At 41.9% G+C, this 26584-nt stretch overlaps 3 protein-coding genes across 5 annotated transcripts in view; 2 read left to right on the top strand and 1 right to left on the bottom strand.

Moving 5' to 3' along the window:
- Positions 1-245: 245 nt before the first annotated feature.
- On the bottom strand, positions 246-4903 carry crtap (cartilage associated protein). The gene is made up of 7 exons (XM_029514293.1): positions 4144-4903; positions 3198-3347; positions 2665-2836; positions 2411-2539; positions 2147-2292; positions 1164-1247; positions 246-589 (listed from the first exon to the last, which is right to left on the bottom strand). Exons 1-7 carry the CDS (start codon positions 4603-4605, stop codon positions 542-544), a joined length of 1191 nt encoding a protein of 396 aa, XP_029370153.1. The 5' UTR covers positions 4606-4903; the 3' UTR covers positions 246-541.
- Positions 4904-5539: 636 nt separating this feature from the next.
- fkbp9 (FKBP prolyl isomerase 9) lies at positions 5540-15253 on the top strand. 2 transcript variants are annotated; one of them, XM_029514184.1, is made up of 10 exons: positions 5540-5869; positions 6474-6619; positions 7794-7983; positions 8058-8203; positions 8824-9013; positions 11251-11396; positions 11787-11976; positions 12490-12635; positions 13876-14036; positions 14154-15253. In XM_029514184.1, the coding sequence occupies exons 1-10, from the start codon at positions 5661-5663 to the stop codon at positions 14331-14333; spliced, it is 1704 nt and encodes a 567-aa protein (XP_029370044.1). In that variant the 5' UTR covers positions 5540-5660; the 3' UTR covers positions 14334-15253. The 2 variants fall into 2 exon arrangements, with proteins under 2 accessions (XP_029370044.1, XP_029370043.1); XM_029514183.1 differs by having other exon boundaries at positions 13873-14036.
- Positions 15254-15669: 416 nt separating this feature from the next.
- The window catches only part of LOC115051010 (uncharacterized), a 34097-nt gene continuing 23182 nt past the window's right edge, over positions 15670-26584 (top strand). For both annotated transcript variants that reach the window (XM_029514242.1, XM_029514243.1), the window contains exons 1-5: positions 15670-15836; positions 25534-25602; positions 25950-25974; positions 26113-26145; positions 26338-26403. In XM_029514242.1, the coding sequence (XP_029370102.1) occupies positions 15810-15836; positions 25534-25602; positions 25950-25974; positions 26113-26145; positions 26338-26403 (220 nt within the window). In that variant the 5' untranslated portion in view covers positions 15670-15809. The remainder of the gene's footprint in view (positions 15837-25533; positions 25603-25949; positions 25975-26112; positions 26146-26337; positions 26404-26584) is intronic.

Raw genomic sequence — 26584 nt, 5'->3', positions numbered from 1 at the left:
CATGTCTGAACAGCACAGCCTTGAGTTTCATCTTCAGGACCTTTTGAAAAAACTCTGCTGTTCATTCATTTCACTTCCTAAATTTTGGTGCTTTGCTGTGGGTGCAATTTGATCATTTTTGGGTTCAGGGTGGTTCACTGGACACACCAATGTTGTGAAATGCTTGACTAACACGTTACAGACCAGAACAGAAACTATATAATATCAGAAACTACAGCAACACTATAAAAATGACTTGAAAGAGATCATATTTGTAAAGTTTTATGGAAGAAAGGACACTTTTTAAAAGACAACATCACATCATGATTCACAGTGAAAGAATTATCTCAAAAAACAGTAAGTAAAAATATTTCTTAAATCATTTAGCCACTGCACTGAACATCCATAGTTCTGAGCTGGTTTGTATCTAGGAAAAACATTCAGGAAATGGAGGTGCAAGGTAAAAACTCAGTGACCAATCAGATGATCTTACAAAATCCAATAAATACAAACTTGTGGTGTTTCATTGTTTATCTTTCTTTTTCAGTGTTTACGCAGTTAGCTATTCGTCCTCACCCAGGAACTCATCTATAAACTCCACCACCTCCCCCTGTGGACACAAAAACACACGGGAATCAGCCAGAGATGGCTCAGGACGGACTGCATTGCTTCTAAATGACATTTTGCATCAAACGAATTAGAATAAATGCACCTACGAGCAGTCCTATCTGTGATTTCTCATACCTGGCATTACTAATGAGATTACAGTCAAAGAGTGAATGGTATTTGCCATGTACAGCATGTGATCCTGGTGTATGTTGGGTTGCCCTCATGGCCACAGTCCTTGTACTGCAGCACAATAACTTAAAGAAATGAAGTGTCATGCTGCCGCCTCATGGCTGTCTGTGACACTGCAGCCTGATACAGACAGGGCCCACATTGTACTGCGGGGCATCATGTGACCACACAGAAAAATCTAGGATTTTTCCATAAGTTACACAAGAACAGATCATTTGGTAGCTGCAAAAAAAATCATGTCTCAAGATTTTCATGAGATTTGTTCTGGTATGTTTTTTAACCCTACCCCCCCCCCCTTGCCCAAAGATACTGTAACACACTGGCCGGAAGAGTCACACAAAAACGCCCAACACACAAAACTGAAAAATGGCTACACAGGTACACACCTCATCGTCGCTTACAAGGCGCTGTTTGGAGAACTCCAGCATCTGTAGCTGCATGGTGGTCTGATTGTAGTACCGCACTGCCTCCTGCAGCAAACACAGACACACAACAAGAACAATTATTGCATCATGTGGAAAACAAAGACCAGCAACAGAGAAGGAGATTAGAGGCCAAATCAGTTTCACTTGTAGATAGTCCTGAGAACTTTACGGATATAGCATCTTTGTATATGGTATCTTATATGCCTAAATTGAGATTGATGCCACTGAGATACTAACTAGCAGCTAAGCACAAAGACAGAGCCATTCTGATTCTGTCCAGAAGAGGTGGAACAAAGTCATCACTCACCTTCCAAGGAACAGTCACAGTTTTCACTTCATATAATGTGGGCATCAAACAAATACTTGGTAAAAATGGCAGCTTGCGGTTTTTGGGGAGGGCTAGTGGTCTGTCAGCCCATTTCTTGGGCGGGAGCAGTAACTTCCTGGAGACTCGCCAACACAGTAAGGAAGTCAGGAGCAACAACGCTCATTTCAGTCCTTTGAGGACTTCTGCTAAGCTAAGCAAACCAGCTGGTGTAAGTTGATATTTGCCACACAATGTGACAATGTAATTTCCTAAAGACAAGAAGATTAGTGCGCATTTCTCCAAATGTCTAACTATCCCTGTAACACTCATTCTCACTCTGAGTGGTTAATGTGCACACCATGTTATAGCCTGGCTACCCTACTTCCTGTTGGTTTTTCAGCCACTTACTGCCATTGGAATAAATGCATAAAAAAGCTTATCTTAAAAATAGCGTAGCTATTAGCTAAAAAGCTTAGCTTAAAAATACTTTAAAAAGAAAATATTTCTGGCAAAAAGATAGGAAACCTTAAAAATCCTTATTTAGCTAGCCTGTTTCAGACCAATAAATACAACTCTCCTCATTCTCATTGAAACTTTAGTTCAAGGGCAGAAGGTATCAATAATTAACATGTCTTACTGATCTGGGGAGGAAGTCCTGCTCTGTCAGGCCCCACTGGCTTTTGTGAAACTTGTAATAAGCCACATTGTTCACCATAACTTTATCACTGGGGTCGAACAGCATGTAGCTGGCTGCACACGGTACTGCATTCTTAAGATCATTCACTGAAAGCAAAACAAGTTCAACTTAGTAACAAAAAAGGTGACCTCAGACATGACAGTTAGATGGTTGTTCCATTCAAAAGTGTAGGTTATGTGTAAGGGACCACAAAACGATACTCACATTTGTAATAGGCAAACTGCAGGTAGTGGTACATGGTGGCCACAAACTTCTCAACAACAAATCCCCCGACAACAGGTGTCAGGTCACTTTCACATGTCACTTTCCTCTCAAGGACTTCTATATAATGATCTGCAGAGAAAGGAAATAAACAGAGACCGCTTGGATTTTTGAAATCAAATAATAACATAAGCGTCGTGGCAAAAGACAATGGCTGTTCAGCTTGTGCTAAAAACTTCATATGGAGATGTACTGACCAGCTATGGAGGGGTAGAAGTCTTTAAAGTCTTTGACATCTCTCGGGCCCTCAGATGCAGCCAGACACTCGTCATAGACCTTGAAGAAGTCCCTCAGAGCCAGCTCCATGTCTGACACTGAAGTACGGAAGTTGTCCCCATTATACGCCCTTACTGCACGCACAAACAACGTCTGGAAGACAAAATGACAGTCAGTCACTGAAACACTCAGTTGATATTAACCTTCTTATCAAAGCAAAGCAAAATGATGATACATGCATTTATATAAGATTGAGCTCTACTGTATGCCTGCATGAGGATAATATGAATCGTCTGTATTAAGCACATTTTCAGTGAACTGAATTAAGTGTTTTAGCCAGCAGCAGAACAAATTCCAGCATCCTTCTTATTTTTCAGGAGCCAACCACAGGCAGCCACAACATCATCAGTGTGCATATGCACTTATTCTGAAACATCTGAGTGTGGGTGTGACTCCTTTGTGCGGTTGTGCTTGTGTGTGCGGGGGGGGGGGGGGGGGTGAGGGGGGTGTTTACCTCATAGGATTTAGTCTCCAGGTCTTTGAGGTGCTCTTCAGCCCCAGGCAGACTCTTGTAGTAGGCCATGTTCTTCTGCATCATCTCATCATCTGGGTGTTTCAGCAGGAATGTGTGAGCAGCAGACACAGCCTTGGCCAGATTGTCAGACTATGACAGACACATATTGTCAACAGTTTTTTAATAATTCACTAGCTATCACAGTTTCTTCTTCTTTTTTTTTTTTGTGCTTCCTGTGGGATATTATCACTTTGCTGCTTTCATGTGGCTGTAGGTGAACCCAAATGAACTAGCTGACAGTCAGCTTCGTGGTCCACGTCAGGTTAAGTCAAGCCCTTTGACAAAAATGTATCCTGTGTATGTCTTGTCTTCTCTTTTGTGAAACTAATGTTTTGATTACATATGCTTATGGTTATGGTTATGTGCGTGTTTCACGAGGTATCAAACACAGTAGAGTGATAGAGATAAAAGAGTCTGAAGGAGGCTATCCACAAACCCCAGTTTGACCTTTCTGGGAGCTTGTGTTTGTTATGTTTTTCATTTCTGAAACTTCTGAACTTCATTCAGAATTTTTCTTATAGATGTTCTTTTTAGTTTGTAGTTTGTATGAGTTATGTACACTTAATAGTCCTAAACAGTCACAACTACATGCCTCTAGGCGTAAACATGAGCTCTTCTAAAACAGGTAGGAACTTATTGTTGTACAGACAAGCATGGCACGAGTTGATTCGTGTTTCTATACAGAAACAGGAGATGCATAATGTGTAGTTTAAACGTCCTGTTCTGCAGAGCAAAGCCTCCCTGTGCAGCCGTGGCATGTCCTGTAGGTGACGTCAGGAAACATCACTGTCCATCATGTAAGAATGGAAACCTTTGGTCGACTAGTCCTCACAACCACCAATCACTCAGATAAACTGAATTAGATCTGACTCAGAGGTCTGCTTACCTTGAAGTAAGCATACTGCAGATACCTGTACGGCTCTCTGCTCTCAAAGTCATCTATGGTGTCCCGGCTGGGCATGGTCTGCCTGAAAGCGGGCAGTCCCTGCTTGCACCGCTTCAGACACTGAGCCCTCTTCATCACGTTGCCAAAAGCCCGCAGCTCCGGAAACTCCGCAAACTTTTGCTCGTCGTCCAGCCGCACGGTGCTGCAGTTGAGGTTGCAGAAGGCCTCGCTGTCCCGCAGCAGCCGGTAGAGCCGCAGAGACACCTCCAGGTACTCCACCGTCTCCTGCCACTTCTCCCCGGTGTACTGGTCCAGGGCGTACTTGTAGGCGGCCTCCAGAGGCATCAGCTCATGTCTGGGGAAACTCCTAAAACTGTACTTTTCGTATTGGGAGTTCACCTCGCAGACAGAAAGCGCGATTAGGAGCGCAGCAAAGAGTCGGGATGAAGAGGAGGGAGCCATTTTTAAGTTAGGTGGATGGTGGAAAGAAGGGGGCTGGGCTGGATGAACAGCTCGGGTCTTCCAACGCGTATCCGGACGAAGCGTCTCCTCCCCCGGGCGAAGGCCTGGATCAGAGGCTCCGGAGGGTGGGGGCTGCTGGAGCTGCTCCACCTACCGAAAAAAGTCAATCAGAGCTGCTCTTACTGTACAAGGAGAAACCTGACACAACACCGCGAGTGACCCAGTAAGTCTGCACTTCATTTTCATTGGTAGTTTTTCGACGAGTTGGACTTGAACTCCTGGGCCTGATATTATACCCAAAGTTGGACTCTGGTTCTGGACTAATTAGACCTCAGGGGCAGGACCGTCCCTCCTCCCACTGCCACGTAGGAGCATTCCTACTTAGTCGACCCCCCCACACACCCCTCCTCCCCCACCTCCGAGGGCCCACCAACACAACAACACAACAAGATCCATGTTCGCCATTACACATCAGACCTATTGTGCATGTTCTGCAGCTAATAGTGACAATATGCGTGAAAACCAGAGGCCAGATGTTGACCACTGTCCCTGAGGTGGACCCAGAGGAAGTGTCTGCCCTGCAGACCCCTGACGGTACCACGTTGACACATCTCACTGCGCAAGAGCAATACGTGGTGCCCAAACTACCCCATTCAATCCCGAGGTGCGTCAAGCCAGCAGGAAAGAGGGAGAGTGGGACAGGATGTGTATCAAAATAAGAGCGCAGTCAAGCGACTAAAAGGTGATGCTACTGATTATTTTTGTTTGTATCTCAAAGGGAAACTGTCGTATATATATTTAAACTCTTGTTTAGTTAAGCTTAAATACCAAATCATGGCACTTCGGTCACAATGCGAGGTTTTAATGTGTGAAAGTTTAACCGGAAATGGTGCGTTTTTTTCCGGCTTGACAGGTGATCATTTCTGTGCTCGCAGGAAAGGGCTTCTGTCCAAGCCTGAGCAGAGGAAACTAAAGTAGGCTACCGGTGAGCACCGAGGCGGTCCACAAACAGGTCGAGCCCTCACTTATCTCCATCGCCTGGTCGTCGGTCGGAAATGAAAATGGTCCAGTGTGTGCACAGGATGTTGTATCTGTCGGTTCTGGTTGCGTTCGCCGCCTGCAACGCTCCTCCGGTACCGTTAGACGATATCTTCATTGAGAAAACCTTCGTGCCGGATCAGTGCGTGCGCGCGGTCAAAGTAGGCGACTATGTCAGGTATCACTACAACGGCATTTTTCCGGACGGCAAGAAGTTCGACTCCAGGTGAGTGTTGTCAGGTCAGAGTCACTTTACCGGACTTTATGCTGCAGACCGGCTGCACGGAGACAGCAGCGTGCGCGGTGCGTAAAAGTGCGCGTTGTGAGTGTTTCATCCATGAGAGCCACGCAGGCAAGCAGGACGACTGAGCTCTGCGTGCCTGAAGCCAAGACTTCACCCAGCAGCTCCAAGCTCCTTTCATACCAACAACAGCCAGACTGGTCACATGGACACTTTTAGACCAGATATTGTCAATTAATTGAGTCTGGTTGGAGACCACATTCACTTTGGGGACCACTGTCCTCAGACCTCCAGAGGTCCAAGAAGACCTTTGTATTTTTTATAAACCTCTTAAGTATCCTGCAGTAGTAGCGTGGCCCTGTGTTATAGAAAGACCCTCTATGCACTTTGTAAATATTCCTGAATAAAGTCAAGAATGTCAGATTATCACACCAGAGGCTTGAAGGGAAGCTGACTAAACTCTGACCTCAAATCAAAAATAGCTTTGCCTTTAAAAGCACTGTCACTTTTATTTATAGCTGGAACAAGCAAATAAACGAGTGCACTGCCAGACATGTTTTGATGATGTGTCTTTATCTTTTTGTTTCAGCTATGACCGTGGCAGTACCTACAATGTGTTTGTTGGTAGAAAGCAGCTGATTGAAGGGATGGACAAAGCTCTGGTTGGGATGTGTGTCAACGAGAGGCGACTGGTCAAGATTCCACCTCACCTCGCCTATGGAAAGCAGGGATACGGTGTGTACATCTGACTGTGTTCTCCCATATCAGCCTATCTCTATGACCCCATCATGTCATCATTTGGGCTAAAATATGTTGTTTACGAACTGGGAACGAGCTGGCGCTTATTCATGCACCTCACCATGACATTGAGAGAATTTGGTTTGGACACTGGCAGAAACTTTCTGGACAAAAACTATCCGCTCTAAAGAAGGCACCAATTTGCATTGTCATAGAGGAGGAAATACAGAGAAGTGGGCTGCTCCCGGACATCAATGCTGAATGATGTCACAGGTACATCACAGACCAGGAAGCAAAGTAAGATGCTCCAGGAAAAGGTTCTCAGATGTTCTTAAATGTGGTTCAAATGTTAGAAGATATGCACCACATAGATGCGCTTCATAGATTGTGATCTGTATATGAACCAAGGCAGTGTGTGTTTGTTACACGCAGTGAACAGTGTGTCGGTGTGCGTGTGTTGCACATGCATGAAATATTTAGATAATGGAGCAAAGAGAAGAGCGGAGGCGTGTGCGGACAGGTAAAAGCGGTGGGTAGATACTCTGCTACCGGTCTTTATTAGAAGGAACATAACAGAGAGAGATTAACATGGGAGGGAGTCTGTGGAGAATGTAGAAAGAAATTTAATAAATCTTTCAATTTAAACTTAAAGATTGATTGCCTGCCACCAACACAGTCCTTGCACACCTCCTCCCCCCGCTCCCATCAGAGGTCTTACCTTCTGTTCTGCAATAAAATAAATATTAAAACCAAACGCTATTGCTTGGTCTTCCAAAAAGTTGTTCATAATATTAGAAGCATCATGGGAGTTTGGAATTTTATCCAGTGAGAGGACAAGACCTTAAAAACTCCCAGTCCTGTAGCCCAGTGTGCACAAGACAGCTACAACTTCCTTTCTTTATCATTTCATCTATTTATTTAATTTTATTTTGAGGTAAATAAAGGATTGATTTCTATCTATACAATGACCAAAAGTGCTGAAAACATTTTTTATCAGTCTGGTATTTTAATAGCTTGTTTAATCAGTTAACATTCAGTTTATACAGTATAAAAAAAAACAAGCAAAACAATTAGTGGTTGACTGAAAGTGAAGAAATTAAGTCAAGAAACTATGACCTGTAAAAGGAAATGTCTCAAAGCATCAAGTGACTTGTTTTTCTCTTCTCTTCAGGTGATATCATCCCTCCCGACTCCATCCTTCATTTTGACGTCCTGCTGCTTGATGTGTGGAACCCAGAGGACGGCGTCCAGATCAACACGTACCACACCCCCGCAACCTGCTCCAGAAAGGTGGAGGTGTCTGACTACGTCCGTTATCACTACAACGGCACACTGCTGGATGGGACGCTGTTTGATTCCAGGTTTGTTTGGTTTAATGATCCCTGCAGCGTGTTACAAACCCACTCACACTCACCAACACAAACCTTCTCTGCAGTCACACCCGCATGCGCACCTATGACACCTACGTTGGGATTGGCTGGCTGATTGCTGGGATGGATCAGGGGCTTCTGGGAATGTGTGTTGGAGAGAGACGCATTATCACTATGCCTCCGTCACTTGGATATGGGGAGAATGGAGATGGTGAAGTATTCATTTTTTTTATTATTGTTTGTTTCTTTGAGAAAATGCAGAGGCCTCAAGTCCTTAAAAGCTTCAGCGCCTTTTAAAATAATATAAAATGGTTGATTCGACAGCATGTACTATTGTTATACATTGCACACTTTGACAGTGCAAGCTTTAATTTAAAGTATCATTGCTTTTTTTTTTTTTTTTATTAATGTTTGTCAAACATTTTTTTAAAAATATTTTCCAGATATCAAAAATGATAAATATTATCAGTGATCTACAGTTGAGTGCGTAGACACTGACACAAAAAAACGACAGGATAAGATCAACTCACGTGTCAAAAGAGTGCATTGTAGTTGTATTTCTTACATGTTGCACTTGTGTGTATAAATAATAACAAAATATGTTTTTTTGATAGTTGTTGTTATATTTATCTCCTTATATTACATATATTTGGAGAATTTCACATTTACATAATTTTTCATCACCATTCTAGACTTTGGGAGTAATATTTCATGAAACAATTTTAATACAAAGTGTTTTGACGAGGTTAAAGTGAAACACTGATCCTGCTCATGGTTTCATCCTCATTCTTCTATCCTCTTCAATCCTCCTTCTCCTTCCTCTGACTCCAGGCAGTGACATTCCCGGACAGGCATCGTTGGTGTTTGATGTTGTACTCCTGGACCTCCACAACCCCAGAGATGGGATTGCAGTGACCAATCAGAATGTGCCGGCGTCCTGCACCAGGAAGTCAGTCTCTGGAGATTTTGTACGATATCACTACAATGGCAGCCTCCTTGATGGAACATTTTTTGATTCCAGGTGTGTTTCCACATTTCATATGCATCATGTTGTTCACAGAAGTTGTCTATCTTTGGGTCAGAAAAAGAAATGACTTTTCATTTCTGTTGGTTTGACCTACTTAAATTCTGATGTACTTTAAATAGCCACAGGATGGCAGCATTTCTCTTTGCACTTAATATTGAGGGCTACATAAAACCCAGGCTCAAAACTTCAGGGCAGCCCAGTTGCACAATGGTTAGTGCTGTTGCCCCACAATACCGAGTTCTGGGGTACGGTTACTTTCTGTGTGGAGGTTGTATATTCTCCCCATGCCTTCAAGGGTTTCCTCAAACCATCCATAGCCATTGTCAGATCCCCGGTGTGAGCCCCTGTTGCAGGACTCCACTGGACAAGCTCTCTGTTTAAAGGGTCTGAATCTCAGTTCTATCAAGCACTGCCCTGGGTCGAATTTCTAAAGATTTGTCTTAAGCTGGTAAAGAGGAAACTCACCTAGCTTCTAACTGCCTTCATCTGGCCATCTACCCTGCTTCTTCCAGAAGCCAGTGCACAGTAGAGTAGCTACGACTGCAAATCACTACTGGTCATGCCGGTTCACAGCAGCTTTCCTGGTGAATCACTAGGAAATGCTTGGATCCATTAGCTTTAAGGGTCTGTTATGTATTCATTGAAGTGGAAACAATAGTTAAGATAACCTTTCAGAACCTTCTGTGATGTCAAGCCATCATGATGAAGAAGCTAAAATAATGGTGATGAGATAATAATCTTTTCTGAAACAGGCAGTGTCTTTATTGCAGGCTCTATATGCAGGGTTAATACAGCGGTGCACACAATCATAACAATTCAGTAAATAAATCAGGCAATCATATCGTAAAGGGATCATCAAATCACAGCACTACTTTAAATACTTTAAATACTTGCAGAGTTCCTCTTTCTCCAGTGATACAATCTCAGACGCACCCTCAGTGGAGCCAGGGCGAACTCCCCAGAACTTTGCCGACACTGCCTTCTTATACGCACTTCGCTCTTTCCACACCTAGTTGTCTATGTTCACCAAACACTTTTATAATTGCCTTATTTGTTCACCATATCCTGTCATTTATTCTGGCCAGATAAGTTGGGTACTTTCCATTAGCTCATTTGTTTTCTATCAAAGTTCCTCTTTTGGGAGGGTTGCATGTGGTTGCATGTCCGGTTTTACCAGGCTATCATTTCACTATTTCTATATATTAAGAAATTATTTCATATCGTATTGATATGGCATTTTGGTTGACATTTCACAAATAGTCAATATTTCACAATCTCAGCATTAACTTCTTGAAGTGTATTAGAAAATCATTGCATTTAAATTTGTCACTTTTGATTCACTATTAAAGTTATTACCTTTTACTCCCATTTAGTAATATTTTTGTCACATTGCATTCACAAAATCATGTTTTTTTCCACATCTTCCTTGAGTTCATAGTTCACTGATGGCCCTTAGTGTTTAGAGTGTCTGGTCTCTGTGGGGGCACCGTGCTGGGGTCTCAAACTTACCCGGTGCTACTTGACAACATGCATGTTTAAATTAATTAGTGACTCCAAAGTGTCCGTAGGTCTGCGTGTGAGTGTCTGTCTCTGTATCGACTGGTGACCTGTCCAGGGTGTGCCCAGCCCTTCAGCAACACCCACAACCCGCTTCAAAAAAAGTCAAACTTTAAAGCTATTAAAAAAAAAAGTTCAAACTGTAAAAATATATTTTGTATGCATGTTATTCACTAATTACAACAAAGGAAACTTTTTGCTCTAAGATCAATGCTTTCTTCCTCCTATACAAATGAAATGTCACCCTAATGTTCCTTTAGATCTTAAGAAACCACAAATACATCCTTGATGACAACTGCGCTGCAGCTGTAATGCTGGTTGTCATACCCTCGTTGTGTATCCTGTTTTTGCTATCTCTCAGTTTGTTATTTTGAGGGCTGGTGGTTTTTTAACTTCCTGGCCAATATACGTTTGTTCTTTTCTGACAGCTGCCTAAAGCTCATTAGCATCAGCAGACCTTTTGCTCTTTATACAGACATGGGTTGTGACTTATTTTTATTTTACCAGTGGAAAAATACAGTACAACACAATGTTTAACACGCCATCTGAGAAAAAGATTCCCTCAACAACTGAATACTAAGAGCAAAATTTGTCCTTTCAGTTTTTATGATTGACTGTAATTTTTCTCCATTTGGTGGAATAATAAAAGTTTGCTGATATTTTGTGTTCCACAGCTACTCTCGTAACCGTACCTATGACACCTATGTGGGTCAAGGCTACGTTATCGCTGGCATGGACGAAGGTCTGATTGGCGTCTGTGTTGGAGAGAGACGCACCATCACCATCCCACCGCATCTTGCTTATGGGGAAGAAGGCACAGGTGTGTGTCTGTGCAGTGATTAGATACACTGATGTGGATTTTTTCACAGTTTAATCAGAATATGTATTCAATCAGTAAATTTCTCTTGCCGATGACAGACTCTGTCTGTGTGGTGGGTACAGTGAACTTGGCCTCAAATCCAGGAAGAACTCATCATTTCTTATCAGTAATAATAACACTGCTTGTCACATTTCTCCAACTTCCTAAATTCTCAGAAATATCTGAGAGTGGGTCAGAAATTTATTTTGTATTTCTGGGCAAGATAAGGACACAAATACATGCTGCTTACTGGTCTAATATATTTACTATAAAAAATATGTGAATATTGTGTTTATCAACAACATTTAATTTGGGATTTTTTCTTTATTTTTCTCACCATGTTTCTCTCAGGCTCTAAGATCCCTGGTTCAGCTGTGCTGGTGTTTGATGTTCACATCATCGACTTCCACAACCCTTCAGACAGCACTGACATCACAGTCATCTACAAGCCAGCAGGGTGTGATAAGCAGACAAAGAAAGGAGACTTTGTGAAATATCACTACAATGCCTCTCTGATGGACGGCACATCCATTGACTCCACGTGAGTGAACTTCTATGAGACTCTGAAAGGTCTCCTTGGATGAAAAAGATCCTAGACATATGTATACGGAGTGGACCTGCTGTTGGTGCTAAAGGAAGAATCAGGGATCATATAAATCACTAAGATTAATGTTTATTGTGAAAAATTTCATAGGAACACATTTGATAGTAAAAATAGTCTTGTCAATTTTATTGCTTTCATAGCACAAGTGATTGCAAACTTGTCATTGTTAAGGTAGGACGACATTCTGCAAAGCAATCTAAAAGAACACATTATGACTGTGAAACTCAAGATAACCTTGACATGAGTTTCACCCTCCCATTAGCTCCTGGGAACAAACCAAGTTTTTGTTTCTCACCAAAGGAAAGGCGCTTGATAAAATGCTGACAAGCCTTAATGTTTTTATCTTCTGCTTCACTTTTCATCCTGGCCAGGAGAAAGGAACAAAAACTTTTAACATTAACCCTCAAAAAAGTACAGTACAGTTGCTCTGCAAATCTCACTTTGTTTCAGGCATAATTATGGAAAGACATACAACATTGTCCTGGGAGCCAACCAGGTTGTTCCAGGGATGGAGGATGGACTGATGGAGATGTGTGTGGGAGAGAAAAGGCACCTTGTTATCCCCCCCCACCTGGGCTACGGGGAGAGAGGAGTTAGTAAGTCACATACCAGCACATAAACCAAGACATAAAACAGATCCTTATTGCTTTGTAAGGAAGAGTCATTCATTACTGAACATCTGAATCCTGTTATGGCTATCACCTGGAAGACAGCAGCGATCATGTTTTTACATTTTGGCTTCCTGGTTCCCACCTTGAGTTTGTTTAGCCTGGTTGAAACGTGAAGCGTGCCTCCCCAGACTGGCACCACAAACAAAGAATAATTATTAACATCTGCTCATCTTAATTGTATGTATATGGAAATAAATGGAAAATGGATGTATTTTTAGTACCCACAGTGCTTTAGGTTAACAGAAAATAGAGGAAGTCTGTTCTATATTTATTTCTCTCCACAGTCTGTCAGCCATAAGTGCACATCAAACACGCAGCCTAGTTTCCAGTAGCCGAGGTGTGTATGTGTTGTCATGGAAGTTTTCTCTTAAAGCACTCTGAACAGCAATTTAGTTAACAGCAGAGGTCAGGCAGTGGTACCCATCATGAACATTTTTTCCATTTTCTCAGTAGAGAAAAGGACTCTGAGTCTTCAGAGTCCGATGTGGATAAAGTTAAAGATAAAGCAAGTATCAGCGGGGTCTGAGTTCACACTGAATTGCTACTGAATCACACTTGCTTATATACCCCGAGGCCCTTCCCGTCTTAATCCACCACATGTATACAAAACTTTCATTTGATTATATCTCACAGTTTTAACTTTGATTAGAAAACAAAGTCTGACACACCACCTGACCTGACCTGATCCTCATACATTATTCTCCAGTGTCTTGTGATTGAACCCGTAGCATAATGTTCATCAGTTCCTTCAACACAACTGGTTGGAAGGAATAAGTATATTGTGGAATATAGGTGACAATTTACACACAGGAAGATACAAGCAGTGTCTCCAAACACAGAGTTTGTTAAGGGGGAATTCAGTCAGATGATGCATTGAACTCTGTATTGAACTCATTGCTATAATCAGATGATGTATTGAACTTCCAACTGCCAAGCAGTGGGCCAGATGAGGTCTGGCAGTGGTGCCCAATGTGGTCTCCAATCCTCCAGATCAGATGCAGAGTTCTTCCAATATTTCAGGGAAAAAAGACCTTAGAGTCTTTTGTCAACGAGCAGAAACCTATGTCTACATACAGCTACAGAAGTTTTAGATTTCTTACAGTTACATGAGTTACAGTTGTTGTTTTGAATGATGAATGTGTGTGTGTGTTTGTGTGTGTAGCAGATGAAGTCCCAGGCAGTGCTGTGCTGGTGTTTGACATTGAACTGGTAGACATGGAGGAAGGACTTCCTGAAGGCTACATGTTCATTTGGAACCAGGATGTGTCTCCTGACCTCTTTGAGGAGATGGACAAAGACAACAACCAGGTGGTTGAGCCCTCAGAGGTACGAGATAACAAGTTGTTGGAATATTTTTTATTTTCCATAAAATATATAATCATTTTAATCACATTTTACATGACCATCAGTTTACCCCCTTTGATCGCTCCTGTGTCTCCACAGTTTACTGACTACATCATGCAGCAGGTGAATGACGGCAAAGGTCGCCTGGCCCCTGGCTTCGATCCCTACCGCATCATTGACAACATGTTCTCCAACCAGGACCGAAACGGAGATGGAAAAATCACTGTGGCAGAGTTCAAGCTTAAAGCAGATGAAGCTGCTGCTCATGATGAGCTATGACGGGACTGAGAGTAAAACTCAGGTCAGGGTAGGGGGTCAGACAGTCAGGGAAATGTGGGTGGTACAGTAGAAAAAATGGGATTGTATGTGTGAAGAAACATGCTGAAAGAGACGTATTTTTATTTGGGGACTGATTGATGGTAAAACAGTGTTTTGTCCAACCAAATGAACCATATGATTCTGAAAGCATCTAACAGGAGGGCTATGATGACAGTGAATTACTTCTTTTAACCTCTTGTTTCACGTGATTTCATTTGTCTTTTGAAGGGTATAAAAGCACTCCCATTTGACAGAACAAATCGAAGCCTCATTCCCCATCCTTGCAGTCCTCCCTCCTTTGTGATGTTTATTGTTGCCAGCATTGTGTAGTTTGTGTGTTTGTAATTTTTCTTTCTTTTCTTTTCACTGGGTATCAGCTTTTTTCTAAAATATCAGTCTTCCAGGAGCAATATGTCAGTCATCACTCACTGTAATATACTGTGATGGAGGGAAGTTAGACTTGTTTCTAAATTACAGGTGAAAATAGTTTTGAAGTGGCAGATTTAGGTAGATGAACATTATAGTTAGATAGTTTACAGCTTTTTTACTTTTAAATGTCAGGATGCCTTCTGTGTTTTCTGCTGTTATAATGTCCATGTGGGGTGTCCGCTGTCATCCAAATTAACACTGAAAAGACCAAAGTCCTAAATGTTACTACCAGCTTTCCGGTGTTTTAGTGGTTCTTGGTCCACTTGCCATTCCATCTCTTGTTTTTGTCTTCATCCACATGTGTTTGTGTGTTTGTGAATGAAAGAGTGAGTGTGAGTGAGGGTGCCAGTGAAGTGTGTGAATGTAGTTTGTTTTACTTTTTCATTCAGGTTAAAACTGATGCTTCATGGTTTCAATATCGGCACAAAGATTCATCTGATTAAATTACCTGACCTAAAGAAATTCTTTGTGAAATTCTTTCATTGTGTCAGTCAATTTACGCACACAAATCTTTCTCTGTGGTTTTGACACCATTGACCTCTACAGTCAAACTCGCCTTCATTCCATATTCATATACTGTGGAAAAGATCATTGTTCCAGCCACAAATTGTTAAGTCTGTCAACTGAGTTTGGTGCAGTTGTCATGGACTTTTTCTGAAAGAACTCTGAACAACAATTTAGGAACCACTGACTGGTTGGAAAGAATAAATATATTACACAATATAGGGGCAGAGGCGAACCGTCCTATTAGGCAAACTAGGCATCGTTGATCGGAGTGGGAGGGGCTGATCAGAGGGGGTGTGGCTGACCGGAGTGGGAGGGGTCAGCCCCGCTGCAGCTGAAGCTGGTTAAAGCCCACCGGAGCTGTGTCACGTCAGTCAAGACTAAACTCTCAGCTGGCGGCCGGAACTTTGGACGGAGAAGTTTGAGCCCTGAAAGAACACGTTGTTCTCATGTCTGGAGAGGAAAGGAAGAGTTTGGAGTTGCTGCCTACCGAAAGCCGAGACGATGGAGAAGGACAGGCTGTGCTGTCAGGTGGGTCAGTGTGTGCTGGAGGCTGTCCAGGAGTTAGACGGAGCCAAGTCAGACCTGTTCTTCGTGTGTTAGAGACAGCCCGATGAAGCATCATGAACAATCACAATTGAGTGTGAATGTATGAAATGTTGAGTTAAATATCACCGAGTCCGTCAGCTGGCCACCAGATAGTTTCACTTAGCGGGAGGGCAGACGTCCTGCTGTCCTGCAAGTGATGCAAGTGTCTTTGTAATTCATGCTGAGATCAAAGGAAACTTCAAAGTTGTCCATATCTCTGCATGAAAATGACAATAATTATCTCTTGGCCACGCTATGTTTGTGTGTGTGTGTGTGTGTGTGTGTGTGTGTGTGTGTGTGTGTGTGTGTGTGTGTGTGTGTGTGTGTATGTATATGTATATATATATATATATATATATATATATATATATATATATATACACACACACACACACACACACACACTGAACATCACCAATTCGCAACTGAAGTTGAACTAAAACTGGGAGCTTATTGGAAAGAGAAAACCCGTTTTAAAAATGACCTGATGATGGAGATAACGGAGTCAGGAGTTCGGGTGGTGTCTGAGGTTTCTGCATCTGTGTGAGCAGGCACCTCAACCCTGACGCAGATGGAAAAAGTGAGACTAGTCAGACCAGAGCTCTTCCTGTTTGTCACTCAAACACAACTGCTTGCTGGGCCAGAAGTTATCAGGCAGCAGTGCCCAAAATGCAAAATGTTTTTTTTTTTTTTTTTTTTTTTTTTTTTTTAAACCAAAGCAGTTGGTCTTTAAATGATTCAGGAGAAGAAAGGTCTCTGAGTGAAGTGTTGAGTCTGACAGTGTGATGCACACAGAAAGGGGGATGAGAGGGGATGGTGTCCCCCTTATTAGCCCCACTAGTTTTCACGTAGCCTGTGTTACATAGTTAGCGTTGCCGTTGCAACTTTGACTTTTTCTTAGGTAACTGCTTTAAATTAAGTACTGTTGACTATCTGCAAAGTCCCCACAACTAAAAATCACTTTTTCTTCTTGTTCTTTTAGTTAAATGTTTGCACATAACATTACATTCTCTACAGATAAGCTTGGAGTTTGACACTGTAGGCTGTTTTCACATTAATCTGCTGAAAGTGGAAAGTTTCTTTGCTCACTGAAAACCAAAATTTAAAGGCTGGGTCTACAGTGTGTACAAGATTTGTGATATCACATTGTTTGGAACAGATTTGTCCAGTATTGGATAACTGTGATGTGGAGTCTCCAGAGCACTGAGAATGGACTCCAGTGAACGGAGATGTCTTGTGTCCAGCAGTCAGACTTGTCACTTGTGAAATTAGAAGATTCATCATTTTTGATGAGGTAGAAGATGTGATTTCTTTTTTTATTTTTTTGAAGGTTTTCAACATTATATTTATTTATTTATTTATTTTTTTTTTTTGGTGTGGAAAATCATATCAGACAGCATTTTTTTACACTGCGGTCCTGTGGGAAACAAAGCTTGAAGTTCATTGTTGCGGCTCCCAACTGCCAGGCAGTGGGCCAGATGAGGTCTGGCAGTGGTGCACAACGTGGTCTTCCCATCCTCCATGTCTCACATCTCCCCCCCCCCCCATGCTCTTTACCTTTTTTCCCATCTGCTTTTCCCACTCTTCACCATATTTCACCTCTGCATGTTGTCACTGTATGTTTGTTTTTCCTCTTTTCCTAAAATCTTCCTTCCTACCACCCCGTATATATGCTTGACTGTATGTTCTCTTTTCCTAGGCTTTTCTTACTGCACCCCCTTATATGTGCCCCTCAGCATATGATTGCTCAAATTCCCTTCAACATCATATCATTACTTTTGTACAGAATGGACAACAGCAGAGAGCAGGGCCAGAAGAAAGAGGTAGAGGAGACGAGAGAGGGGACATTTTTTTTTAAGTTTATCTTTGAGTTGAGTTTAACTCAGCATGTGGGCACCAAATCCACTGGTATTGTTCAGACAAGTGTAGAAAATAAGCAATTTGTTGAAATTCATGTCATTACTTTTGTAGAGAATGAACAAATTTCAGCTAGCAGCAACCTACAAGAATAAGTAAAAGAAAACATCAGCACCATCAAACATTGAAAATGGATTTTAAAAAGTGTGTCTTGAGAAATGATTTAAATTTGATGAGGTAGCTTCTGTCATGGAGGGTGTTGCAACCTAATTCTACTGGTACTCCAAGGTTGCTGTCCCAAGGTTCAGATTTAATGCAGAGACAAGTAATCCGGATGAGGGTAAATTAACTTTCTTTATCCAATGTTCATTGGAGAGCATTACATGCAATATGCCGTGTCACAGAGTGCTCTGAACAGATAGAGGAAGTTCTCTTTCTTTATACTCTTTGGTCCTTCCTAAAGGAGGGTCTTCGAATTATCTTGGGTTTTACCAAATAAGGAATTATCTTGTCTCAAAGTCTGATAGGACACCATGACCTGGACACTGATAAGTGTAGTGAGGTTCTGGGAAACACTGGGGGGTCTCACCTGATAAGGCCAAGGTACTACACTGGATTGAGACATCTGTAAGCCTTGTCTGTACTTGCACCAAGATGTTAAGGTTGTCCAAAGGACAAAACAATACCAACAATATTGTGTCTCCAGGAAAAAGATTATTCCAAAATGTTCCTGGAGGATGGCTCGTGCTCTCTTAAACAGGATGAAGCCTGTGTAGTCCACATGCTCACACAAACCCTCTGTGTATAAGAGACACTCCTGCTGCTGTGAATGAAGGAGACTCCCCATTTGACACGTGTGTCAGCATCTGTGTCAACAGTTGCTCTTCATTGATCCTTCACTTTCTGGAGGGATCAATGAGGAGGTCCATGAGATGGGAGGGAGTGAGATTGTGGAGAGATATGAAGGTGACAAGGAGCAGTTTGCATCAGAAGTTTGATGCAAATTGAAGTTGAAGTGGAAACAGAGATGGCAGGGGAGGCAGTGGAGTGGAGGACATGGACAATGTGGTTATGAGAGTGGGTTTGAGTATGGAGTGAGGCAGCAGAACTCTGGACATGTTGGGGGTTATTCAGGGATTTGGAGGAGGACATGAAGAAAATACAATTAAAGTAGTCTAACTGAGAAAGTGACAAACAAATGAATAAAAGTTTAGGAAGAGGAAAAAGGCTATGGCTTTGAAGGGAGGGTGACAGGGTGAAGGTATCAATGGTGGCGGAGAGGTGGGGTGGGAGGAGGGGAGGGATTTGGTTGTGCAAATGAGTTCAAATTTGTCACAGTTGAGTTTGAGGTGTTTGTAGTTTTGTTTTTTGGTATCCAGAGTTTAATATCAGTCAGACAGTTGATGAGATGGGTGGTGTTGAAGGAAATGTGATCAATACTATGTTGAACACTGAGGGGCATGTATAAAAGGTTGCAGTACGAAAAGAACATGCAGTCACAGGGGTGAAGCAATGGAGAGTGTGAAAACCAGATGGGAAAACAGAGCCACACATGCACGCCCCTTGAAGTCAAGGGAGCAGGAACTAGGGAAAGATAATGGCTGGGAAAGGGAACCTAGCAAGTGACATTAGCCTAGAGATAAACAGAACGAGGGAGCTAGGGGGTCAAGGGCCAGAAGAGACAAGCAGAAAAAAACAGGTAAAAAAAACAAAAAGAAAAACTAGCTGATGAGAATTTGCCACAGGTAGAAAAGAGAGACCTAAGATGGATGGAGGGTCAAATTTAATGTTGGTTTAAAAAAACAAAAACAAGCAAGAAGCAGGTGAGTCAAGAAAGAAATTCTAATGGTGGGAACTCTGCCCAGGATATTGTCTTAAAGAGTGGGCTGCAGTCTCTAAGAGGGAAGGCAGAGGCTAGGAAAGGAGGGATTGAAGTGGAAACAGAGATTGTGGCAACAAATGTCACTGAGGTAGAGGTTGAAAAGGAGGGGACCAAGAACAAGTCCTGGAGGGACCATAGGAGAAGGGGGCAGTGAAGGAGTTGCGGTTATTGATGTTGATTGTTTTCGTTCTATGAGATAAGATTTTAATAAGGTAAGGGTGGTCCCAGTGCTGTTTAGGGAGCATTGGAGAAGGGAGAGGACGATAGAGTTGCTGATGTCAAAGGATGCAGAGAACTCGACGAGGATGACAATGGTATCCAGAATCTCAGGAGATAATTTGATTTTTGATGAGGATTGGTTTCAGCAGTGTGATTGATGCAGAGGCAGATTGAAAAGAATTGAGATGTTTTCATTTGGGCAGCAATCAACCATTTGAGGTTTTAATAGCATCCTGGGGATGGGTAGGAAATTTTCTGGGGGCGTTGGGGTCAAGTCCAGGTGTGTTGAGGATGGTGGTTGCAGGCAAGTTTGATAAGTAGGGGACAGAGTAATATGAACACTTTCTCATCAAACTTGACAGGTCCTTTGATCTTAGTTGACCTTTTGACCCCACCCCTCTCGACCGATGAGCGTTTCCCTGCCCCTAACCACTCCCCTAGTGTGTCCACGCCCCTAGCGATGAAGTCACAACCAATCAGATCATTCGAGGGCAGGTATTAGCAGAATGGCACCAAATTCATATAGAGGCTGACCGGCGAAGAGTTAGGACGTGTGCTGTAGTGAAAGGAGAGCATATTGACAATACAATGATATTCACGATATGGTACACAGAGTGTTTCTCTCTTTATGAAGAGGGAGGATATTCACAATACAATGATATTCACACAAGAAGATAGAAAATGAGTTTTAAATAATCTGAAAGTTGTGGTGTTTTTTTTTTCTTTTTTTTCTTCTCCCTATGAAGGGCTACTCACTAGGGTCTTTGTAAATCACGGCTGAGTGGAAAAGAGATAGGTTTTCGTTTGTTGTTCACACCTCTGTTGTGATGAAAGGAGAGGATATTCGTATGACCTCTCATTCCAACACTTTAAGGTGTTACAGTTGGTAAAAAACATGGTGACGGTGAGTCTGGGGACAAGAAAGTCTTGCTTATCTATGAAGGGTAATAAAACTGTCAGCCTGAGTCTCGAGGGACTCTAATGTGTTTGTTACATCTTGTTTAAAAAAAAAAACAAAACAAAACAGAGACCCATAAAAAGTTTTGTTTGTCCATGAAGGGAGAGGATGTTCACAATACAATGATATTCACATGAGATGCTACACAGTTTTTCTCTCTATGAAGTTTACAAACAACTAGTCTGTCCTCTCATTAAAAGACAAGACGCCAGATTCTAAGGTGTTACAAAACATGGTGACGGTGAGTCTAGGGACAAGATCTCAAACTTTAATGTGTTTACCAGAAAACACTCAATTGACCGTCAATAAAAAGACAAGTTGCTATGACGTGACAAGGTGGGGTTTAAAAACCAAGAAGCACACAGCGAGCACAACCTATGTATTGACAAAACAATCGATTGACAAGTTGTGATCAGTTGACCACTCGGACCAGCGGAAGAAAGAAATGACTCCCAGACTATAGGAAGGAGAAGAGGACCATAGCCTCGGCCTGCATGAAAGTATTTCTCACCAATTTAGAATTGGTTTCTAAGGCTTCTAGGCGAATAAGACTTTTGTAATGATCAGGAGGAGGAATTGCTAAGGTTCTGGGCCTGAAAAAATTGGTAAGAAATACTTTCATGCAGGCCGAGGCTATGGTCGACCGGCTGAAAACGGTACAAGCCTCAGAGAGAATGTCCACGTCGTTTTGACAATGAAACAGCACTTCTTTCAAAGTTAAAGACCCCGTCCCTGACTGTTTTGTACCACGCCTCAAACTCACGTTTACCTGCGGCTGTCATGCGCTCTGTGCAGTAGGGTAAGGACCTACATACTTCAAACACTGCTCAGAGCTAAAACCATGAGGAAGATAGCCTTTGGTTTTATGGCGGAGAGAGGCATGGTCAGAAAACTCAGGGAATAGAGCTCTTCTTCTAATACCCGCCCTCGAACGATCTCTTTGGCTCTCGCCTTATCGCTAGGGCTGGATCAGTAGGTGAAACCTACCTCTTCTCCAGTCAACCCTGATTTACAACGACCCTTCATAGAGAGAAACACTCTCGTTACATTTTCTCATGTGAAAATCGTTGTCTCGTCAATATCCTCTCCTTTCATTACAACAGAGGTTTGAACAACGGACAAAACCTACCTCTTTTCCACTCAGCCCTGATTTACAAAGACCCGAGTGAGTAGCCGTTCATAGGGAGAAAAAAACCCACAACTTTCAGATTTCATATTTAAAACTCTTTTTCTGTCTTGTGTGAAATATCATTGTCTTGTGCATATCCTCTCTCTTCATAGAGAGAGAAACACTCTGTGTACCATGTCATGTGAATATCATTGTATTGTCAACATACTCTCCTTTCACTACAGCACACGTCCTCTTCGGGGTATACAGCCCATACTGAGGGAGGTGTTGATGATTTTGTTGATGGTAGTTCAGGGAGATAACTGGCTGTTTCCGGTTGCCTGTGAACTGTTTGATTAATTAAATAAGTAGTATTCTCTGAAATGCAGGTCATATTAAATTCAAAGTGCATGAATGCAACTGCTCCAGTATTGTGGTCCAGTTTTTGATGATGGTTTTTTTTTTTTTTTTTTTTTATAATTGATGCACCACGATCATTTCAATTCTTCATAGAATAGGTATTTGTAAGTGAAATGATCGAACTGAATTGATCTTGTGATCAGTATCAAATTAATTCATGAAATGTGCATCAATACTCACCCCTAAATGCTGGTATTTATTTAGTGCAAACAGGTTGTAGGGTTTATACATGTGCAGAGCGTCTGCCATACTGAAACAGTCAGTGGGTGAAACAGTGTGGGAAGGGGACGTTCATGTTGAGTCTCATGAATCTGATGGAAGCAAAAACCTATTTGGACACCAACATTTTTGAATAATTGAAATTTCAGTAACATCACTGATGCTGAGCTTGTACAGGTCTGGGCAGCTGGAGGTTCCACAGACACACACTTGTCTTGCTGGAACAAATGCAGAGCAGCAGTTGTATCAGAGAGCAGGCTGTTTACAATGGGAGACTCCTTCTGCTGGGTTTCAATTTATGTGCCACTGATGGTAAAGGAAATCACCATTCTCACACAGTCCCTTTAACTCATTCTTTTATTCACTCATTAATCTGTTCCTGGGTCAGTTCACCACTCCATCACAGGGTCTCTTGAAGTCAGCATCTCTTTTATTCAAGCTGTGTACAGAACTTCACACAGCAGAGTCATGGGAGACGAGCTCCCCGAACAAAGATAAGCAACAGGCCTTGTACACAACATGAAAACTCATTTTGGAACCACACTACAAGTCTGAGATAACGCACAAGGCCATGGTGCCTCCTTACTCGACACAGAGGCCTAACGATTTACATGCATCTCTGGAGAAGGTCACCATGTTACCCATTTATCTGTGGAGGGAGATGTCTGTCTCTGTCCTCAGAAACAGAGGTCAAATGATGCGTTGAACTCTGTATTGAACTATGTGCTGTAGTCAGATGATGTATTGATCTCCATGTTGAATTTGTTATGGTCAACAAGAAGGCAAGTGACAGATGTGAAGGATGGAGTGGAGGCATATGAAGAAGGAAGATACGCTACGTCCATATAAAGGACGGCTGGATGAGGAAGTAGACCTTGCCACTATTAAAACAGCAGTCGCTTGTCATGTGACTGCTAGTGATGACACATTCCATAAGACCATGGGATGTTTTGTTTTGTTTTGTTTTTTTTTTTTAAACTCGGGTCAGAAGACCCGGTCACCATTTAGGAAAAACCCCACGTGTACAAAGAAAGGGGGAATGCTAAAAATAATGGTGGCAGGCCGGTTTGAGGTGAAATTTTGATAGAATGGCTTGTGGCCTCAGGGGAACACAGGCGGGGCCTGGTTGGTATATAGGTGAGTGCTCTAAGACAGTAATTCAGTGTGAACTCCCTGAATTACCTGGACCCTGGAGTCCAATCCACTCTACTGTTTGTTCAGATACTTGCTGTATTTTGAATAAACTTTGTCTACATCAGACTTTTAAGACTCTGACACCTTTTTATCCTGAATTTTTGGAAAACGTTGGCTGCTGGTTTTTGAGCCAAGAATTCATGCTGGGCACTGCTGTTTGACCTTCCTGGCCTTTAGTCAGGCTGTGGTCTGCCTCATCAAAGTATATAGACACATACATTATCATATTTTTCTATTGGCCACTAAAAAAATTCCACTTTTTCCATAAGAATCCAAACTGGTCAACAGCTAAACAAGGTGGAGAGAATACTACTTCACAACATCACCAAAGACCATCTCATGTTTAGGTTGACAGACCTGTCATGAATTTACATACGCAGACCTCCTGTTAAGCAATATAGCTTAACATGTATCATTCAGGCCTTTCTTTTGTGGTAGGTGTTGAAGGAAACTCTTGAGCTATAGTATAACAAACACTGAGGGGCAAATGTAATGGGTTGGGCCACCAGGAAAACAAACAGGATGGAGAAGGTCACAAAGTACAATGTAAAGCAATTAAGAGCAGATACAATAATGAGGAAAAGGCCCAAGGTACAATGGAAAAGAGGTTAAGAACATATGAACATGTGGTAAGAGCAATTAGGAACATAGGAAGAGCACATGCGGCATATGTGACGTACAGCAGAAGGATGTAGAGCGAGGGAGACCACAAACAGACGGCCTGCTAAGAACGTATGGAAGGAAAATAAGGAAAATAATGGCGGGGAAAGATAAGTGTTAAGAGCCAAAGCGGACAAGCAGGGAAAACTGTTTCCCTAGCCAATGAAAAGTTGCCATGGGTATAAAAGGAAAACTTAGGACAAATGAAAGACTGAGCAGTTGCCTGGGCAGTTGGGAGCCACAACACAGGAAGAGGTTGAATTGGCATTGACTCCTAAGTGACATAACCCTGCTGTAGACTGCCATGTGCCATTTATAGCTCATCTGGACATTGATGCAAATAACACCTGACTGAACATGCAAATTTTTGCTGTTTTTCTCTGCTCCGACATCTTTTAGAGGGCACGTAATTTACCTACGCTTTGTCACCTGGTGTGTGTTGTCAAGGCAAGCACACTATGGTAATACTGCAAGAAAGATTATTTTTTTAACAAAACACGTTGCTGACTGTAGCATCTAACATGGATGCCCCAACATCTACAGCACATGGATGCTGTCGATCCACTTTACCAGTTTACGTGGCAGCTCACCCTCATGGTCTTGAATGTGTGCATGCATGTGCAGTAATTCCTGAAGGTCACACAATAATCCTTACATGACTACAGACCATCAACCCATGTGGACCTCACATATGAAACTGAGAACAGACACCAGTGAAATTGTCAGACTTCTCCTACTCATTTGGAGTTCTTTCCCCACTCAGCTCATCAGTATTAATTTTTCTTTGTTAAAGACCGTATTTTTTTTCTCACTAAGGCTTAAAATCACTTAAAATCCTTAAATTTTCTCAAAAATCGGCAGTGCGCCTTATGTATGAATTCTTGTTGTGCTTACTGACCTTGAACCAATTTTATGTGCTACACTGCGCTCAAAAATCTGTCAAAATGTTTTAGTGGTAAGCGAAGAAGCCGCTCCGATTGATGGATTGTCGGAGCATTCCCAGCTGACACAGGGACGTTCTGTTAACATTGGTTCTTGGTTCGATCATGCACCTTATAACCTGGTGCGCCTTATGTATGAAAATAGATCCTATCTCTTTGCTAATATATTCTTCTTGTTGCAGAACTGTGTCACCACAGTTTACAGGGTTTCTTGCTTCAAGAAGCATGTGCACTCTAAGGCACATCAACAGGTGGGCATTAAATCTAATTTTCACTTGATCTAGTAGAACACGCAATTTTTAATTAAAAATGTAAAATGAGTCTTTCTGCAGAGGATCTGTTGTTGTTATTGTCGTCACATAGCAGGGCCCACCACATGTATGCAAGTTGCTAAACGTACATTATATTGAAAGCATTCATCTGTCTCATTAACAATATTGAAACTGTGCTGCTTTAATCCTCAAAGTTGTCCACTGTATGTGTAAAGACCAGTCCAGGGTTTGACTCGGATAGTGCAGTTTAACAGTTAATTGTAATCCCATCATGACAGTTCCTTGGCAATAACCACCTCTGTATGTTTCCCTTATTCTTTTAACAGAAAATGAGAGAACTCTTCCAGAAGGGTATGCATTTTATTCAATATATTTTGTTCACATTTGATTTTTTTTTTTTTTGGTCCCTCCACTAAGAAATGTATTACTGTATTATTCAGAATATGTAATTTGTTCATCTTTCTTTTTTCCCTCTTTGCCTCTTTTTAGAAACACACATCCTGCACACATCCGTTCAGAACGGTGGGTTCGTCTCACTATTATCAAGTTTTCACGACAAAATTAAAACAAAGACCTGAAACATTTAAATATTTTTATCTGTCTAATGAATCTGGAATATACGAAAATTTTACGTTTTGATTTAAATTGTACAATATTGCGAAGTTGTACAATATTGTAATGTGCAGGTATGTATGTATGTCTGTCTGTACACAGGTTACATTCCTTCCATTGCCGTTCTGGAGCCATTTGTCAAAACTGAAATGAAACACCACATCATAGGTCAGTAAAGTGGTTTTAAGAATCCTTCATATGGATTACAGATTTACTGTGCATTAAAGTTTGTCATTATTGTCTTTCAGGAATAGTAATTTGAAGACAAAAAAAATTGTCCTCCACTTCATGTTGATGTGCACATTTTCTTTTGTTATAGCTCAATATTTGACAAGTGAGGAGATTAATT

This window comes from Echeneis naucrates, chromosome 11 (genome assembly GCF_900963305.1).
Source record: "Echeneis naucrates chromosome 11, fEcheNa1.1, whole genome shotgun sequence".
NCBI classification, from domain to species: domain Eukaryota; kingdom Metazoa; phylum Chordata; class Actinopteri; order Carangiformes; family Echeneidae; genus Echeneis; species Echeneis naucrates.
The sequence above is the reverse complement of the archived record's forward strand: the minus strand, read 5'-3'. Positions and strand labels throughout refer to the sequence as shown.

Excerpts from the sequence above, each read along its gene's own strand:
- crtap (XM_029514293.1), bottom strand. The coding sequence starts at position 4,605 with ATGGCTCCCTCCTCTTCATCCCGACTCTTTGCTGCGCTCCTAATCGCG. Across the intron at positions 1,248-2,146 it reads AGGACTTCCTCCCCAGATCA|GAGGCAGTGCGGTACTACAA; the intron begins GTAAGACATGTT and ends TGTTTGCTGCAG. Across the intron at positions 590-1,163 it reads GCCTTGTAAGCGACGATGAG|GGGGAGGTGGTGGAGTTTAT; the intron begins GTGTGTACCTGT and ends TTGTGTCCACAG.
- fkbp9 (XM_029514183.1), top strand. The coding sequence starts at position 5,661 with ATGAAAATGGTCCAGTGTGTGCACAGGATGTTGTATCTGTCGGTTCTG. Across the intron at positions 7,984-8,057 it reads GGGACGCTGTTTGATTCCAG|TCACACCCGCATGCGCACCT; the intron begins GTTTGTTTGGTT and ends CCTTCTCTGCAG. Across the intron at positions 11,397-11,786 it reads TTATGGGGAAGAAGGCACAG|GCTCTAAGATCCCTGGTTCA; the intron begins GTGTGTGTCTGT and ends TGTTTCTCTCAG.